Source organism: Geotrypetes seraphini, chromosome 10 (assembly GCF_902459505.1).
Source record: "Geotrypetes seraphini chromosome 10, aGeoSer1.1, whole genome shotgun sequence".
Taxonomy (NCBI): Eukaryota; Metazoa; Chordata; class Amphibia; order Gymnophiona; family Dermophiidae; genus Geotrypetes; species Geotrypetes seraphini.
In genome coordinates this window covers 129,233,131-129,252,005 of record NC_047093.1, presented here as the reverse complement: position 1 = coordinate 129,252,005, position 18,875 = coordinate 129,233,131, and the positions used below count along the sequence as shown (strand labels likewise).

Sequence of the window (18,875 nt, the reverse complement as noted above, 5' to 3'; positions counted from 1 at the left end):
AAATTTCAATAGAAAGAAATTTAATGACCATGTACATTGATGGTACATTTTAAAACAAAGTTTCCTTATGTTTCTACTTGTATGTGTAATTTAATTTTATATTATGTTTTAGTCGTTTAGTCTGTCTTCCTTTACTCTGTAATTTTTATTAATTTGTACATCGCTTAGAATTCGGATTAAGCGATTAATCAAATGTGATAATAACTTGAAACTTGAATACCTAACCCCCACCTCCCTGTAAGATGAAAACCCACCATAGTGGAATCATCAAGAGGGGGGGGGGGGAAATCCCACAATCCTGGATACCCAACACGCTATCATCTGAACAGTGCAACGTTGCTGAAGTCCTATGGAGAGATTGGTCTCGGATATCTCCCCATTGGTAAAGAAGAAGATACCGATTAGGGATCCAGGAAGATAATAAATACTGGAGAGAATTAAGTACAAGATGACAGGCTTTCGGAGAAAGAGATTGAATTTTTTTTTTTTAAATGTCAGTAGATTTGTCCATTAACATCAATTGATACAGTTGGTTGTGTCAATTCCAGTATTCTGAAGGGTCTCCAGACACCTGTACTTTAAGGATAATCTTTTTTGCCAATTAAGCCTGTTTTGTGAATAAGTTTTTGGCCGCCCCTGCACTGCAACGGAAACACTAGTGCCTATAATTTAATTGGATAACGAACCAGTTAGCGCTGATAATTGGGCCCTGACAATCAAATTTTCAGTGCTAATTGGAATGAACTAAGAGTTACATGCACATAAATCTTACGCATGGCCTCGAAAAAGGGGCGTGACCATGGAAGAATCATGGGCGGATTGAGGACATTCCTGTATAAGCGCTGTTATAGAACGAGGGAGATCCACACCTAATTTAGGCAGGAGGATTTACACCAGGGTTTAGTCGGTGTAAGTGTTAGGTGTGGTTCCTGGCACCAAGTGCTGTTCTACGACCATCACCCCTAACCTTTTGTGCCGTTTATTTAAAATAGCGCTGAGCTTGTTTTAGCCGGTGGCAAATTTTCGGTGCCTTTTTATAGAATTCAGTCCTGTGTGGGTGCAGTGGGATGGAGGATTGATGGATTTCCATCTTTTAGAAAATGCACAGATACCTATGTAGAATATATGCTAGGGATGTAAATTCATTAGCATGCAATCAGTTTATTAGGTCTGCCGTTAAACAATGAATAAAGGCTAAATTCATGTAATGCAAGTTAAAAGGTTAACATGCACTAAAAAGTCTTAATACCAAACTTTTAGCATGCATTAGAACAGTGGTCTCCAACTCCAACCCTTTGCAGGGCCACATTTTGGATTTGTCGGTACTTGGAGGGCCTCAGAAAAAATAGTTAATGTCTTATGAAAGAAATGACAATTTTGCATGAGGTAAAACTCTTTATAGTTTCTAAATCTTTCCTTTTGGCTAAGTCTTAATAATAATATTGTCATTTATAGCCAAAGAGACGTATGATCAAGAAACTGTTATCAAGCCATTGTGACATCACTGATGAGGCTGGCTCTTATTGGTGGAATGAGGCATTATGACATCACAATCTCAGTTCTGCTTCCCAAAGACAAACAGGATGTCATAGTTATAGTTTAGCCAGTGGTCTCCAACTCCAACCCTTTGCAGGGCCACATTTTGGATTTGTCGGTACTTGGAGGGCCTCAGAAAAAAATAGTTAATGTCTTCTTAAAGAAATGACAATTTTGCATGAGGTAAAACTCTTTATGGTTTATAAATCTTTCCTTTTGGCTAAGTCTTAATAATAATATTGTCATTTAGAGCTAAAGAGACGTATGATCAAGAAACTCTTTTATTTTACTTTTGTGATTACGATAAACATACTGAGGGCCTCAAAATAGTACCTGGCGGGCCGCATGTGGCCCCCGGGCCGCGTGTTTGAGACCACTGCATTAGAACAAATCTATGAAACAAACTGGGAAACGGGGCAAAGGCCCAAAAGAACCAAAACCGAACCAAAAATGTTTGCCCTGTGAACATCCCTAGTATACGTTTTTCAGAGCAGTTATAAATTTGGGCACATTGTTGAGGCTGGTTCTGTGTTGCTGCCTGGCAAGCAATCGGATTAAAATAAATTTGGTATTTTTCTATGAGTTTGAGAAAGACTGAGATTTCACATCAATAAAGTGCCATGTCCTGACGAGAGCTACAGCTTTAAAACATGACCACATCAGCATTTTGTCTTGTGTCTTGAGCTTTTATTCAGTGCAAGAGACACAGCCAGATATGTTGTGTTTTGGGTTTATTTTTTTTAAGCCTGCACAATTTTAATCACAATTGTGCTTTTAAAGGTATGCTATGTCTTCCCCCCCACTGCAGTTTCTGGTGACTCTGGGCAAGTAACATTAGTCACTTAACCCTCCATCACTTCTAGTTACAAGGAGCTGCAGCCGGGGGGGGGGGGGGGAATCATACCTTTGATCAAGCAATTAAATAAAATGCAGTCCTAAAAAATTAAAGAATGAAAAGATAAGAAATACAAAATACAAATTTAAAAATTATAGCAGAATAGCGATAAACAGCCTTACAGTTTTCACGGCCTACTGAAAAAAAAAAAAAAATCAAGGCTATTTGATAAATTCAAAATAGTTTTACATGAAATGAATCTGGATAAGAAAAGGTTTTTTCACGTATTAATTTTCACACACATACCGGGACTTATTACAACAAATGAAGAGTGGAAAGTGATACTTTTGCATTTATTCAGCAAGATCACAACCTTGGTATGATAGTCCTACAATACAAATGATTAATCAAATGGGTTTTTAATTATAGTTTTGTTGTTGTGGCTGAAGTAGTTTAGATATTTATCTTTTATAAAATACGCTTAAAATAGATGGGGGGGAGGGTTAGCTTCTCACAGGCATAATTATAAAATTATTTACCCTCTTCATAGTATGTATTCCATGTGACACAGGGTGTATACATACAGTAGAATCTCAGTTAACCCAAAAAATTGCTGGACGGAAAAAAAGTCCCCCAAAGAACCAGCAGCAGCAGTCCTAAGCCGCATAGCCTCTCCCTCCCTCAAACCCCAAAGCACTAAAAGCGGTGGCAGTTCTGAGCTGTGAACCCCACCTCCCTCCCGACCTGAAGCACCAGCAGGGCAGTGGTCCTGAGCCGCAAATCTCCCCCCCCTCCCTCCTTCAAGCACCCAAGCCCTAAAGCAGCTGAGATACGAACCCCCTCCCTCCTGCCCCAAAGTGCCAGCGTGGCAGCCATCCTGAGCCGCAAAGCCCCCCTCCCTTCCTCCCTCAAGCCCTGAAGCAGCAGAAGGAGGAGGCAGTCCTGAGCCGCGAACCCCCTTGTTCCCTCCCTCCCTTCCTTACCCAAAGAGGCAGCCAGGCAGCAGGAGGCATTGCTCAAAACAGGATGCTCGCGGCCAGCCCCGGCAAGGCCTTTCCTCTGAATAAGAGCGGCTAATGGAGCCGCAAAGAGATTAAACATTGTGGTGGTGAGGGGATATGGCTCTGAATAAGAGCCATTTAAAGCTGTAACAAAAGACTGAAAAGACAAAAGAATGAAATCAATTAAAAGATGTACCAGAGATGTCGGAATTAAATAGTTGTTCCAATAATAACTCATAATTCACTAAATCAAAGGCTGAGCTCAAAAACAATTATACCTCCCACCCAGCATCAATAAAACAGATATCATTAACCCTGAATACCAAAGCCTTTTCTGTTCTAAGATTATCTCGAAAACCTAATTGAGATGGATAAAAAGAATTATTAGCATTCCAAAATTTCAACAATTGTGTCAGAACTGCCTTCTCATAAATACGGCAGATTTAGCTACTGGTCGAAAACTAGAGAAAAATTGAAGAATTTAGACCAGGCTTCTTTAAAATAGGTCTTCTAAGTGCAGATTGCTTCCAATGTAATGGAACTATCCATATGTCAACTTAAATAGATTATTTTGTTCATATAAATCCTACTTATTTGCACACATAATACCTGCATTGTGTTCTATGTTGTGTTACTAATGGGGGCTAGCCAGCTTTCTCCTCTATGATAATGATAACTTCAACCAGTCAATATTTTTCTACTCAACTCACAAATAAATTAGATAATGTGAATATTGTAGTTAATTCTGAGAAAGGTCCAGTACTCATATAAGCCCACTATTGATCCTTTCCAATCACAAAAAGAAACTTGACATACAGTTGATTGTATACATAATCAAAAATCCAGTGTATTTCCAATTGTAATGATCACTTGACACAATCTTCCACCTTGATAGTTGTTGTTACAAGAGCTATTTCACAGCTTCTCAGGAAGACAGTGGTATGAGGTTTTCAAATACTGTATAGTGAAATACCAAAGGTCCTTCTAACTGCCACATCTTCAAAGTGCTGACATCTGAGGCCAAAGTATTATCTTAGTCTGTCCTACATGTTAAGTCAGATTTTAGATAATAATAATAATAACTTTATTCTTGTATCCCGCAATACCATGGAAGTTCAATGCGGTTAACAATAGAAGAGACTGTACATTTACAGCGATGATACATATTACAGTGTTATTACATTTACAAAGATGTTACATAAATAGCAGTAATAAAAAGGCATATACTAAAGAAGAGACTGTACGTATACAGCGATGTTCCATGTTAAAGCGGTGGTACATTTACAGTGATGTTAAATATGAGGCTATGAAAAGGCAGGGCAATTAGATAAAACAGAGCTTGAGAAAGAGAGGCCATAGTGGCTTGGGAGAGGGGCGTAGTCAGAGGGAATGGAGGCATGTCGAGGTCAGGAGGGTGCAGGGAAGGGGGGAAGGCAGCGTTAGCGGAATTTGTCGAAGAGGTAGGTTTTTAGTGACTTCCTGAACAGGTGGTAGGGTGGAGAGTTGGAGATGAGGGCGGTAAGGCAATTGTTCCATTTGCCCGCTTGGAATGCTAGGGTTCTATCAGTGAATCTCTTGTAGAGGCAGCCTTTTAGGGAGGGAAAGGTGAATAGGTGGGCGTTTCGTGTGCGAGAGGGGCCTGCTATTTCAAGGTGCTCAGACAAGTAGATTGGGGAAGATCCTGTTAGAGTTTTGAAACAGAGGCAGGCGAACTTAAAGATGATCCTTGCCTCTACTGGGAGCCAATGGAGTTTGGTGTAGTAGGGGCTAACATGGTCGTATTTTTTGAGATCATAGATGAGGCGGACGGCCGCATTTTGGACTGTTCTAAGACGTTTGATGGTATTTTTATAGGATCCCAGGTAAATAATGTTGCAGTAGTCTAATATGCTTAATACCAGAGATTGGATGAGTAGACGGAAGGCTTGGTGGTCGAAGTAACGTTTGATGGTGCGCAGTTTCCAGAGGGTACAGAAACATTTTTTCACCTGGGCACTGGTATGGTCATCGAAGGTTAGGGTGCGGTCCAGGATGACTCCAAGGATTTTTATGGTGGGTAAGATAGGGTAATCTAGCCCATTCAATCTGAGGGAAGTGTTTGTTAATTTGTGGTTGGGACTCGCTAGGAAGATTTTGGTTTTTTCAGAGTTCAATTTTAATTTGAGTTTTGAGGTCCACAGTTCTAACTTGGTGAGGATAGATGCGATGAGTTTTTCCGTTTCTAGAGTGAGTGAGGTAATGGGAACAATGATGGTGATGTCGTCTGCATATATGAACGATTTTAGGTTAGAGTTTGCTAGGCTTCGTGCCAGAGGGGTCAAGTAAATATTGAATAGGGAGGGGGATAGGGGAGAGCCTTGTGGGACTCCACAAGGGTTACGCCAGTGGTGGGAGAAGGCTCCATTACTGTGGACCTGGTAGGTACGGTTGGTTAGGAAGCCTGTGAACCAATCTATTACCTGACCGGAGATGCCGATGGAGTCAAGGCAGTTGAGCATAATGTCGTGGTCGACCAGGTCGAAGGCACTACTCAAATCGAATTGAAGTATCAGGGCGCTTTTACCCAGTGAGAACAGGTGGAGGAGGTAATTTGTCAGGGCAGCTAGGACGGTTTCGGTGCTATGATTTGGGCGGAAACCGGACTGGGTGTCATGAAGAATATTGTACTTGTCCAGGTAATTCGTAAGGTTGTTGTTGACAAGACCTTCCATGAGTTTTTGGAAGAGTGGTATGTTGGCGATGGGTCTGTAGTTGGTGATGGATAGAACATGCAGATAAGAATTGAGATGTTGAGGCATTGTAGAAAAGGATCTGCTTATATAAGGCCTTTTCTACAAAACATGTAGGAATAAATATGCTACCTCTGGCAGGAGCAGCCATTTTAAACTTATCAATGTTTAAAAAACATTAATGAGGGCAGCGCTTGTATTTTGGTATGCCATTACTTTTGGAAACGGGGAGTAAGAAGGAGGGCCGAGTCAAAAAGAGGGTCAGCATAGAGATAGGAAAGGAGGGAAAAGAGAGTCAGCAAGTTAGGGTGAACTATTCAGACTGAAGGGAGGGAAAAGTGGATGGACGGGTGAAATGTGAATCTTCTCTGTTATTGTTCCACTTATATGGAATAATATTCCATGGGCTTTGCAAGCTGAAGTTGGCTAAATTTTTTCACAATTGTATACGGTCTATTACAGTAATGTGATGGTCAGTGGTTGAGATTCTGGGTACCTTCTGAGCATGAACAGCTTGGGGGGGGGGGGTGCAGGAATAATATGGGCCAGCATTTTTATGCATTTGGCATCTCTGGCCTCCTTCTCTTTGGCATGGAGCATTGTTGTTTGGACCATAATCTGAAGAATTCTTGTATAAAAGGGCAATAATGATTTGCTTTTCAGCTTCGTGATTCTTCAGAGCTGCGACAACTGGGGAGCCTGCTGAGGCATCTTCTTTGCATGATTAACAAAGTCACTCTGCACAGTCGCTTTTTTTAGTGTGATTATTTTGTTTTAAAATCTATTCCGTCTCTAATCGACATAATGTTATGTGATTTTCTCCATTACAGTTGACCAAAGCATGTTTGAGAACTCAAATACAACTCATTCGTCTAAACTACCACAGAGCCGGTCTCTCTCGCAACTGGCAAAACACACGCCGAGCAACTCATCGGCGGCTTCAGCATCTGCTGAGTCCTCAAGTGTGGGCATCCTAGTGGGGAGCACTCAGCACTTGAAGAACTTGGGCAAGGCTGTCGGGGCAAAGGTCAACGACTTCCTCCGCAGAAAGGAGACCGTGAGCCTTGGTGACATTGGGGTGACGGAAGTCAACATAAATGCGACCGCTATGCTGGCTACCAGTGCGACAACTCTACCAGCTTCAGAAGGGTGAGAAACTAAACAACCTCACAACTGCCTAAAACAATAAGGAAAAAAGAATGAACTTTTCATTTATTTTACTGTTAATAGTTCACACTATAGCTCAAGAGACACTTATTCAAGAACAGTGCTCAGTGTTGCTCAATATAAGGACAATTCTATAATAATAATAATAATAACTTTATTTTTGTATACTGCCATACCCCGAAGAGTTCTAGGCGGTTCACATTAATTAGACAGAGATTACAAGAGGTTACATATCAAATTGATCATAGAGTTGCAAACAGCAAGGAGAGAGTAGGTACAAGTGGTTACATATCAATTATATCATGGAGTTGCGAACAGCAAGGAGAGAGGGTAAGGGGGGAGAGGAGGGCGACGGCGGGGGGAGTAGGTCAGAAAGGGGGGAGGAGGAGGATTGAAAAGGGGCATTAACAGTCTTGGTCTCGGAATAGGTGAGTTTTGAGTAGTTTTCTAAAGTCAAGGTAGTTGTAGGCCTTGAGGGCCATTTGGGCTAGCCAGGGGTTTAGTTTGGCGGCTTGGAAGGCGTAGGTTTTGTCCAGGCTTTCATCTACATGCGCAATAGTGCCCTAATTCTATAAATCTTATCTCACTAAACACTATGCAGATCGGGATGGTGCGAATAACTTAAAGAAGGGGGGGGACTTTTCTTGAAACAGCCAGGTGAAAATGTCGAGTGGCAGGTCCCTTCCCGATGACATTATGAGACAAGACTGACTTAAGATAAGTCAAATAAGTTTTAAGAATTTAAGAATTAAGTTATTAAAGTTATATAACATAGCACTAAGCACTTTAAATAAGGAAAACCGTGAAAATAAAAAAAGATATTTAATGGGGCAAGTTTTGATTGGTGACCATAAAAATGTATGGTACCTAATGGCTAGTCTGAGGCCCTACAAAAAAAGTTAAAAAATGATGGTTAAAAGAAAATGGTAAATGACATTGACATAATTTTTGATTGGATATTTCTTCAATGTCTTACAATTGACTGCGGGTGATACTAATTCTATATATGGCACTCAAAATTTCATGTGCAATTTTATTAACAAGCCAGTTAGCACTGATAATTAGGTGGTAATGATCAACTATTGGCACTAATTGAAATTCGCATGCTCCTTTTTAGGCGCCAGGATCCGCGCAAAAATTTTATGCGTCGATCTGAAAAAGGTGGCATGACCTTGGGAAGGGCACGAGTGGATTGCGGGCATTCCTGGAATTTAAACACAGGTTTCTAGACTAAGGAAGATCTGCACATAATTTAGGGGTGAAAATTTGCACCAGGCTTTACTAAAATTAAAAAAGGAAAAGTATATATATATCAAAAAGTGAAAACCTCCACCACCAAGTCAGCAGGTATCAGTGATGCTGCTAGATTTCGACATTCTGCAACCCTGAATAATGGTTGCATATTCCATGAGTTATAGCCTACTCGCATAGTTAAAGTGCACACTCACAAGCAAATCTGTACCCTGTTTTGTATTCTTAATGTTATTTTGTCTGAAATAACCATTGATAATAATCTGCCATTTCAAATTGAATCCCACAGGTCTAAGTTCCAGGAGCCATTCCCTTTACTTGATCCACCTCCACCTGTAGCCAAAAAACGAACCCCCAGGGCTTTGAAGACCACTCAGGACATGATGATCTCGTCGGACCCTGTAGTGAGCAGCCTAGACGCTATAGAGGCTTCATCTGAAAAAACGGAACAGTCTCGGGATCAAATAGAGGAGACAGTACCACTGCCGGTCGGAACCAACTGTGAGCTGCTGAAGGACAGCCCAGAGACTCAGCCTTGTGGTATTAGCCATGAGCTGCTGGAAAGTAGGGCAGAACTCTCTCAGACTGCCCTCTTTGTCCCTGACCTGCTCAACAAGGAGAACCTGGAATGCAAAGTAAAGAAATGTGCAGAGACGAACGTGACCTCCTGCCCGCACCCACACCTACCCAACCTTAAAATCAGCCAGGAAATGCTGGGTTCTGGTAGTGGCCTGCCTAGCAACTTAAGCTTAGACATTGAGGGGCCTCATCCCGATCTCCTGTCCTTTGAGTAGATCTCCCGACTTTAGAAAGCTATAATCAGAAGAAAGTATGTCAGAATTTATTTCTCTACAGAATTCAATTAGCCCATATTCAAAACAATTATTCTCTTCTAAACCAGGGATCTCAAAGTCCCTCGCAATCCAGTCGGGTTTTCAGGATTTCCCCAATGAATGTGCATTGAAAGCAGTGCATGCACATAGATCTCATGCATATTCATTGGGGAAATCCTGAAAACCCCATTGGATTGCGGCCCTCAAGGAAGGACTTTGAGACCCCTGTTCTAAACAGTAGCAGTTGATTGAGAGAGTGTATCTCTAATGCCCATGCTTGGGGAGACCTTGTTCATTCAGTGTTGCTTATCTGCGAGGTGGCTGCTCTAGGCTACTAACTCTTGTGTTCTGTAAACAATGAGGAAAAAATAGTGTTTGCTATGGACATATTAATTTAAATGTTTATATTCTCTAAAGCTATGAAATGTACTGATTTACACTGGACATTTTTTTTTTAACCTACAGGGAAACTGGCCTTATAGAATCATTTATGAATAGGCATCTGGCTGGAGCCCTTCCTTATATACTGAAAACAATCATCCACTTTTACATAGTAAATGATAGCAGAAAAAGACCATCCTACCTTTGAATTCACCTAACTGTTCTGCCCACAGAGCTAAGGACACTGCTCATCAACTAAACCACAGGGTATTTCTCACACTCTTCATGGGCCTCAGTCATTTGTTACTCACCTTTGCTTCCTCTAGGGCAGGGGTAGGCAGTTCCGGTTCTCGAGAGCCCCAGACAGATCAGGTTTTCAAGAGCCCCAGACAGGTCAGGTTTTCAAGATATTCACAATGAATATGTATGAGATTGATTTGCATGCACTGCCTCCTTGAGGTGAAACTCTCTCTCATGCATATTTATTGTGGATATCCTGAAAACCTGACCGGCCTGTGGCTCTCGAGGACTGGAATTGCCTACCCCTGCTCTAGGGCAACAGGCCCATTTTTAATTCAGCACAAAAATCATCATCAAGCAAAGGCAAGTGTGAGACCGGTCAGCTAAAAGACAGCAGCGAGAGGACAAGCACCACACGAAAAGGTCAGCATTTGTAGAATGCTAAAAGTCATTCACAGTCACAGGAAAAAAAAGATGCCATGCAAGTCAAAACTTCCAAACAGGAAACCAATCCCAGCAGAGCTAATATTTAGTTGACTAGTGTAATCTGTTGTTAATCAACGGATATAACCAGAGAGAGTCAGACCACTGAATATAATCTAATGTTCAGATAACTTTAAAATAGTAGAGTCCGATACATTGGAAACTTGACAGGATTATTGACGTGTGTGGTAGCCAAGTCTTAAAGATTTCAGTGAGATTCACAAAAGTTTGGAAAGCAGGTTTATTGAATACTCAAGGTTACAAAATAAGCACTTTAAACACTTAAAAATAAAACAGTTCAAATAGCTCTTATGCAAAATGAAGCAATAATCCTCGGGCCGCGGGTTGGACACCCCACCTTATTGACTTCAATTTCAACAGCTTGGAATGACTGACAAATGCTGAGCGCTTGTATCGTTAGCGTCGCTTGTCTTCTATGCGCCCTTTTACATATTAGCTCATCTTTCATTTATTTATTTTAACACGTTAAACAGCAATACTTCAACTGAAAAGATTTCTTTACATTGCTTACAGAATTGCCAGCATGACATCGCGATATACTCTATTTCTTTGGTACGGTACTATCACAGATTCAAGATGTACATCAGCCAACAATCATATTAGCTCATGTTTGACATTGAATATCCAGCAAATGGACCCCCCTGATGAAGGCACTTATGTAAGCCGAAACGCGGAACGTGTTGGGTCCAGTGATTTCATCCGTCATTTGAAGGCCATTCCACTGCCACACCGTTTGTCAGTCATTCCAAGTTGTTGAAATTGAAGTCAATAAGGTGGCAATACTTTAGCGCATGAAACTGTGATTTTGGCACATCAATAGGATTATTGCTTCATTATGCATTTGAGCTATTTGAACTGTTTTTATTTTTAAAGTGCTTATTTTGTGACCTTGAGTATTCAATAAACCTGTCAAAGTTTCCAGTGCATTGACTCCATGTTGCTGGCATTTTTTGTTGTCATTTGCATCAGGTGGAGTTTGAGGTTTCTTTGTGTAATGTTCGGTTAACATTATCCAGATGAATTGAATTTGCATGGCTCGGCTTCTTCAAGTTCAAATAGACAGCATTGAATATCGGTCCTATCTAGCTAAACTAAGATCTTGTACCCCAAATACTTCCAAGCTTCTGATCACCAGTTAGATTTTGTCAAGTAGACAAAATTGTATGCATTGGTGGAGCAGGGAGAGAAATTTTTTTTGCGTTACATCAAAGTTTTGCCTGTGTAAATCCCAAAGCTAACTGGACAGTCTCTTGAACTTTATCTCAGGGAGCTTAGAGTACATTGTGGTGATAAGCATTTTCTGTCTTCAGTGATTATATGAGAGAAAAGGCACAGTTCAAATACAGCAGTGTGCCACTCGTATCATAACCCCCTCCAGTGTTCTCACAATATACCGTAAAGATGTGCTTCGAGCTGAGTCAGTCCAGCGGATGGCCACTAGGATGGTCTCCGGACTCAAGGGTCTCTCATACGAAGAAAGAGTGGGCAAATTACAGCTCTACACTCTAGAGGAGCGCAGGGAAAGGGGAGACATGATTGAGACATTTAAGTACATCACAGGTCGTGTCGAGGTGGAAAACGACATATTCTTTCCCAAGGGACCCTCGGTCACAAGGGGGCACCCGCTCAAACTCAGAGGAGGGAAATTTAATGGTGACACCAGGAAGTATTTCTTCACAGAAAGGGTGGTAGATCACTGGAACAAACTTCCGGTGCAGGTGGTCGAGGCCATCAGCGTGCTCGACTTTAAGAATAAATGGGACATCCACGTAGGATCCCTACGAGGGTCGAGTTAAGGAACTAGGTCATTAGCACTCAGACTCAATGGGGGTGGGTCAGTAGAGTGGGCAGACTTGATGGGCTATAGCCCTTTTCTGCCGTCATCTTTCTATGTTTCTAATAGAGAAGAACTCACTCAGATACTGATGGCTGACTTCTGATTTTCAGTCCTGTATCCACCCTTTATGTATGGGAAGATTTGGTCTTTAGGACCCTTGGAGAACAAGGCTAAAAATATTCAAAGATCATCACATCAGATCTGTGGTAAAATTTCTAAGCCATGATAATTTTACTAAGTACACAAGTTTTATAAAATTTGAAGTCTCCAAATCGCTATTCTTAAATCTCTTGTTTTCTTCACCAGGATTTCTTTGCGGAATGGGCTTTTGTGCTTCTCAAATATGCAAACTTGCCCAGCTCGACTTAGGTCTCCATTTCTCCTTATAAAAAATTCCTGATGCATATTTGCTCTTTCTGCTTCCGTACTTGGAGGTTGCATAACCAGCTGGACTGGTAGAAGCTAACTCCTCTGCCACAAAGGTAATTGGTACAGCGCTGTGCTGTCAACACCTAAAATGTTCCTACAGAATCCAGTCGGAGATAATAACAATGCTACTACTAATATAACTTCTAAAGCATTACTAGGCATATGCAGCACTATACAGATATCCAAATGATAGTGTTCTGGATTCATAAAGTGTGTAGCTATATTAGTATCCAGACAGCTAAATCAGCAGCAGCCCAACATTTACAAGAAAGACTCTTGCTTTGTTTTTTAATTTCAACTATTTGTTGTAAAATAAATATACCAGTAAGGGACAGAATTTATAACTGAGTGCCTAAAAAGATAGGCACCTATTTCAAGTCAGTCACACTTAGGCATCCATTACAGAATTGTGCCTAACTAAAACTTAGACCCCTACAATGTAGGCCAGGGTTTTAAAAGCCTACATTATAGGTGCCTAAGTATGAGGGTCGTTTCATAAATAATGCACACTATTTTTAAAAATTTACGTTTTATTTATTTTTTTTTTTTCAAGTATTTCTTTACAATCCTTCAATATAGTCTCCCTGCTTTGCAATGACTAAGTCCCAACGTCCGGGAAGCTTCAATATTTCATCCAAGACACCGTTTTTGTTCAGTTGCCGAATGGCTCTGGTAACGGCGGAAGAAAGCTCTTCCAGAGATGCAAAATGATGTCCACGCATAGGTTGTTTCAACTTTGGAGAAAGGTCGAAGTCTGGTGGACTCATGTCTGGACTGTAGGGAACATGAGGTAACACCTCCCAGCCATATTCGTGTAGTTTTTCAATGACGACATTCCCTATGCGCGGGTGAGCGTTGTCATGAAGAATGAGTGGCCCAGCTAAGAGCAACTTTGGTCGGGTTTTGTGCATTTTTTTTGCAAAATACTGCTGTGACACTTCCACATGGAACTTTGACTGTGATGATGATGCTTTCACGATCATAAGCAAAAATCATCATTTGTTTGACTTTGGATTGAGCTCGTCGAAAATTTTTTGGCCATGGGGAAGATGAAAAACTCATTGAAAAACTACGCAAATACGGCTGGGAGGTGTTACCTCCTGCTCCCTACAGTTCAAGTTTATTAGGATTTTATATACCGCCTATCAAGGTTATCTAAGCAGTTTTTACAATCAGGTACTCAAGCAGTCCAGACATGAGTCCACCAGACTTTGACCTTTCTCCAAAAGTTGAAACAATCTATGCGTGGACATCGTTTTGCATCTCTAGAAGAGCTTTCTTCCGCCGGTACCGGAGCCATTGAACAACTGAACAAAAATGGTGTCTTGGATGGAATAATGAAGCTTTCCCGCTTTGGGTCTCGGTCACTGCAACGTAGGGAGACTATATTGAAGGATTGTAAAGAAATACTTGAAAAACCCCCCCCCCCAAAAAAAAATGTAAATTTTAAAAAATAGCATTCATTACTTATGAAATGATCCTCGTACTTTAGAGAATTGCGCCCAAGTCCTTCTCCACCCCTAAACACGCCTACTTTGGCGTTAGGTGCCGTTAGGTGTCTTATATTATGTAGAATCGTGCCTAAGACGATAGGACCTATCACCCATGTAATTTTTATTTTTTTCAATTATGAGCTTATTAAAGCTCATAATTGAAGCCAATATACTAATTAAGTTATATTTGGCATTTATCTTTAGGTGCCTTTAATATAATTTCTCTCTTACTTCATGCAGAAGCAGAAACTGGAAGTCTTTTACTGATGATAATCTAATGCTATTACAGAGAGATGTGCAAGTGAAGTGAGTTTATTGTAGGGGTGGAACTTGAAAAGGGAGATGCTTAAAGACTGGGTAATTAAAGCTGGGATAAAAGAAGTTGAGTGTGGGTTTAAAAACTGGATAAAAAGAGAGTGTGTGTTCTAGGAGGAAAGAGGCAGAGCAGTTCTGCTTCCTCTGAGCCAAGATAGAGAATCCCCCTTGGAGGAAGGAAGGGACAAGAAGAAGACCCATAAGGCTAAAGAGCAAGGCCTCAGACAGTGTATGAAGGCAGCATTAGCCAGTACTTCTGTAATTGGAATTGGAGGAACCACAGGCAGAGGCTGACCTATTGGGGCATAATGTAAGGACAATCAGGAATTGACAACAGAATTGAACATGTTAGGACTGCAATATGAAAAACAAATGCAGAACATGCACACATGATTGTGGGGGCAAAACAGAGTCCCTTCTCAATAAAGCTTACCAAAAGTCACTGAGAATGTATTTTATTACAGAGATAGATGGAACTCAGGCTTATCTTCAAGGGGAGAAAGCCTTGAGACAATGTGAGTTGACTTTCTTTGGAAGAGAAGAAATTCCACTCCCAAAACTGGAAAAGGGAAAGAAACCTACAATGCTTTATATAATCTAGCAAGAAATTTCTAAAGCATTCACAACATAACATACACTTAAGAAGTAAACACCGTGCCTCATCTCTCTCTCTCCAGATTTCAGCCCATTCTGTGTTTTTTTTAGTTTTAGAATTCAGACACATTATCAAAACTTGTAAAGACTCCCCTGTGGGGGAGAGGAATGCTTAGCACAATGCAATCGGATTTCCAGGATTTCCCCCAATGAATATACATGAGATCTATTTGATTACAATGGAAGCAGTACATGCACACTGATCTCATGCATATTCAATGGAGAAAGCTTTACTTTTTCAAACTATAAAATGTCCCATTAGTGTAAAAGTATTTTACCAGTCAGTTCTCAAAAGGGTTTCCCATGGTCTTTACCTAGCTTCCTGGCAGACTCCAGCTCTGCTATGCAACAAATGTATTACAACGAGGTCATTAATATTTAAATGAGCACTCCAAGCAATTCTCTATTATTGCCAGGTGATTCCCTAAACTTGCTATCCTACTTTTGTGAATAAAATTTTCAGGCTGGTCTGAGCTGTTGTAGCCTTACTTTCTGGTCAATGCCTGAGTGCTGATTGGCTCAGGCATTGACAGGAAATTAAGGCTTGACAGACCTGCCTGAAAATTTTGCCCCCTCCCCCCGCAGGAGAGATGCCTATTCCCTCCCGCTGCCGCTGTGCCCCCAACCACTCCCCCCCCCCCCAACTTGTTCACGATGGCCAGCCGGAGGAATTAATTCCTCCAGCCAGCAGGCCTGCCTCTTCAGAATGGCAGACCGTCCCCTCCCCGGTGCATCCTAGGATGTGCCAGGGAGGGGCCTAAGGCTAAGGCTCTGACTGGTCCAGGTAGCTTAAGGCCCCTCTTGGGGGATCTGTGCCAAACTTGTGCTACAAGACCTACTGTTCCCATGTGATGTGCTATTCAGTAGAATACCCAGCCTATCATGGGCTGGGGGGGGGAAACACATACAATAGACTAGTCTCTGGCCATAGTTGAACCAGGGTGTCTAGCCGTGCACTTCTAATTTCATATCTTTGGCTGAAAAAACGATTTGCCTTTTTGTGCTGTGCATTTGCCATGAGGTTGAACGTCAGATAACCCCATTGTCTCACAATGGCCTAGAATGCTTTCAGGGACAGTGACCACTCTCAGATCTAATGTCTGTTTGCTGAGATAATCCGCTGTAATGACAGACATGTGCCATGAAGGAGGCTGCGGCTGCTGCTTTAACCCATAATGATCGCGGCAGGAGCGATGCCCAGTCTCTCCTGCTGGAACCCCCCATCAACTAATACGCTCTTTACCTGCAGGAGAGATGCCTAGTCCCTCCTGCCTGACACCTCCACCGGACCACCCAGTACACCCCTGAACCCCCCCCCCCAGGACCCACCTGAACCCAACCCGGACCCCCATTGAACTTTTTTTTGATGGCTGGACTGCCCCTTCTGGTGTATTGTGGGATGCACTGGGGAGGGGCCTAGGGCCTGATTGGCCCATGTGCCCAAGATTCCGCCCATAAAAGGAGCCTTAGGCACATGGGCTTACCTAAGATTCCGGTTGGCCCAGGTGCCTAAGGTACCTCCTATGGGTGGGGTCTTAGGCACCTGGGCCAATCAGGCCCTAGGCCCCACTCAGGTGCATCCCACAATACACCAGAAGGGGCAGGCCTGCCATTCAGATGAAGGTGGGCCGGACAAAGGACCTGTCCAGACGGCCATCAAAAAAGATTAGAGGGTGGTCTGGTGGGTTAGTAGTGGTCTAGGCGGGGGGTGTCTGGCAGGAGGGACTGGGCATCCCTCCTGTCAGTGAAGAGTGGTTCGGAGGGGGGGGGGGGTCCAGCAGGAAGGGCTGGGCATCTCTCCTGCCATGATGTGTCAGGGGGTTGTGGTGTGTGGTGGCAGGAGAGATTGGGTATCTCTCCTGTCACAATAATTGGGGGGGGGGGGGAGGGTACGGTTTTACAATTCTCTAACCAGCATTGTTTTTGATAGACACCGGTTAGAGAGTCGTGCTTTTAGGTGAAGGACTGGCTCCTCCGCTTAAAAGGTCTTGTTTTGGGCGATTTTTTTGTTCGAGAATGTGTTATAAGCATACACGTAGTGGCAGTCTGGGCAATTAACCCGCTAAACATACAGGTAAGCCATTCTCGCAAAAAGCCCCACATTTTGTATGTTTTCTTTCAAGAATCAACATTTCCCTTCTGCCAACTTTGTGCGCCTAGGGCCTTAGATGTTGTTTTTGATTATGGCCCCTCTAAGGCTATATAGCCTCAAATTGCCTCCTGAGGACCATATCCCCTCTTCGGTCCTGCGGATCCTTTAAAACCACATCTGCCACATTTGGTCACCCAGGCTACCAGGGAATCCACCTTTGGCAAAGCAAACATTTTCTGGACTGGATGATGAGTTTATGCTGTGATACATGCAGCCGATAGACTTATACGGCTGGTGGGGTGGCATAGTGACAAATCTGCTGTAGAAACGTAAGATACTTTGAAAACGAATAGGAAAAGCCTTTAAATGTTATCTGATGATGTCAATTTGAGAGACTGCCCTCTTGATCTCTAAAATGTGCCTCTTCCCTCCCCTCTAGGTTGTCTAACTCTAACCTATCTTTCCTGTATCCAGCTTGTGCCATCTCTCTCTTCGCTTCCCCTCGCCCAGCCACGCGAAGTTCAACTGTAAAATAAGCAAGGCGCGCTATTTTACCGCGCTTGCCACCAATAAGCTCTTTATGCAACAAGTGACTGCGCTCCTTCCCCAGCTTCTCGCAAGTCTCCGACTCTACTTCCGCCCTCTGACGTATTTCCTGCTTCCAGGAAGATACGGCCGAAGTAGATGAGCGGAGGGGGCAGGACGGGGCGAGGTTGAATGAGGGGGGAGGAGTTTGAGAGTGATGAATGGCGGAGGGGGGAGAAGAGAGGCCTACCGCGGGGGTGGGAGTGCAGAAGAGATGGCGGACTACGGCGAGGAAACCGACTAGGAGCCCGGTGCCCAATTGTGGCGGACAGGGGTTACGAGGGTGTGAGGAGGGCGGTCAAACGACGCAATTTCCGCCCTCCTCCACCGTCCCGCCCCCTCCTCTGACGTATTTCCTGTTTCCAGGGCTGAATACGGCCGAAGTAAATGAGCAGAGGGGGCGGGGCGGGACCTCGATCCCTAGGTTGAATAAGAGGAAGGAGTTTGAGAGTGCTGGAGAGGAGAGGCCTATGCGTTAGAGCGGGGTGGAATGCAAAAGAGAGAGATGGCAGCCGACGGGAGGGAACTGACTAGGAGCCCGGTGGACAGGGGTTGCGAGTGTGTGAGGCGGGCGCTCAAAAGACGCTACTTCCGCCTCTCCCTCTGACGTATTTCCTGTTTCCGGGGCGGAGCACGGCCGAAGTAGCTGAGCGGAGGGGGGCGGGGACCTCGATCCCGAGGTTGAATGAGGGGGAGGCGCGCAGAAGAGCGAGAGGGCGGACGGCGGGGGAGGGAACCGACTAGGAGCCCGGTGGACAGGGGTTGCGAGTGTGTGAGGCGGGCGCTCAAAAGACGCTACTTCCGCCCCTCCCTCTGACGTATTACCTGTTTCCGGGGCGGAGCACGGCCGAAGTAGCTGGGCGGGGCGTGACCTCGATCCCGAGGTTGAATGAGGGGGAGGCGCGCAGAAGAGCGAGAGGGCGGACGGCGGGGGAGGGAACCGACTAGGTGCCCGGTGGACAGGGGTTGCGAGCGTGCGAGGCGGGCGCTCAA

At 43.4% G+C, this 18,875-nt stretch overlaps 2 protein-coding genes across 7 annotated transcripts in view; one reads left to right on the top strand and one right to left on the bottom strand.

The window, feature by feature from the left end:
• The window catches only part of LOC117368111 (carboxyl-terminal PDZ ligand of neuronal nitric oxide synthase protein-like), a 147,802-nt gene extending 137,976 nt beyond the window's left edge, over window positions 1–9,826 (top strand). For all 4 annotated transcript variants that reach the window (XM_033961444.1, XM_033961443.1, XM_033961445.1 and 1 more), the window contains 2 exons: window positions 6,932–7,250; window positions 8,809–9,826. In XM_033961444.1, coding sequence (XP_033817335.1) covers window positions 6,932–7,250; window positions 8,809–9,313 — 824 coding nt within the window. In that variant the 3' untranslated portion in view covers window positions 9,314–9,826. The remainder of the gene's footprint in view (window positions 1–6,931; window positions 7,251–8,808) is intronic.
• The window catches only part of SPATA46 (spermatogenesis associated 46), a 39,240-nt gene extending 20,465 nt beyond the window's left edge, over window positions 1–18,775 (bottom strand). The window contains exons 1-2 of one of the 3 annotated variants that reach the window (XM_033961449.1): window positions 18,708–18,775; window positions 3,355–3,529 (exon numbers count right to left, since the gene is read on the bottom strand). In XM_033961449.1, the coding sequence (XP_033817340.1) occupies window positions 3,355–3,472 (118 nt within the window). In that variant the 5' untranslated portion in view covers window positions 3,473–3,529; window positions 18,708–18,775. Of the gene's footprint in view, window positions 1–3,354; window positions 3,530–17,752; window positions 18,248–18,707 lie in introns of those variants that run through there. The other 2 variants (XM_033961450.1, XM_033961451.1) reach the window with 2 other exon arrangements.
• Between the last annotated feature and the right edge of the window lie 100 nt (window positions 18,776–18,875).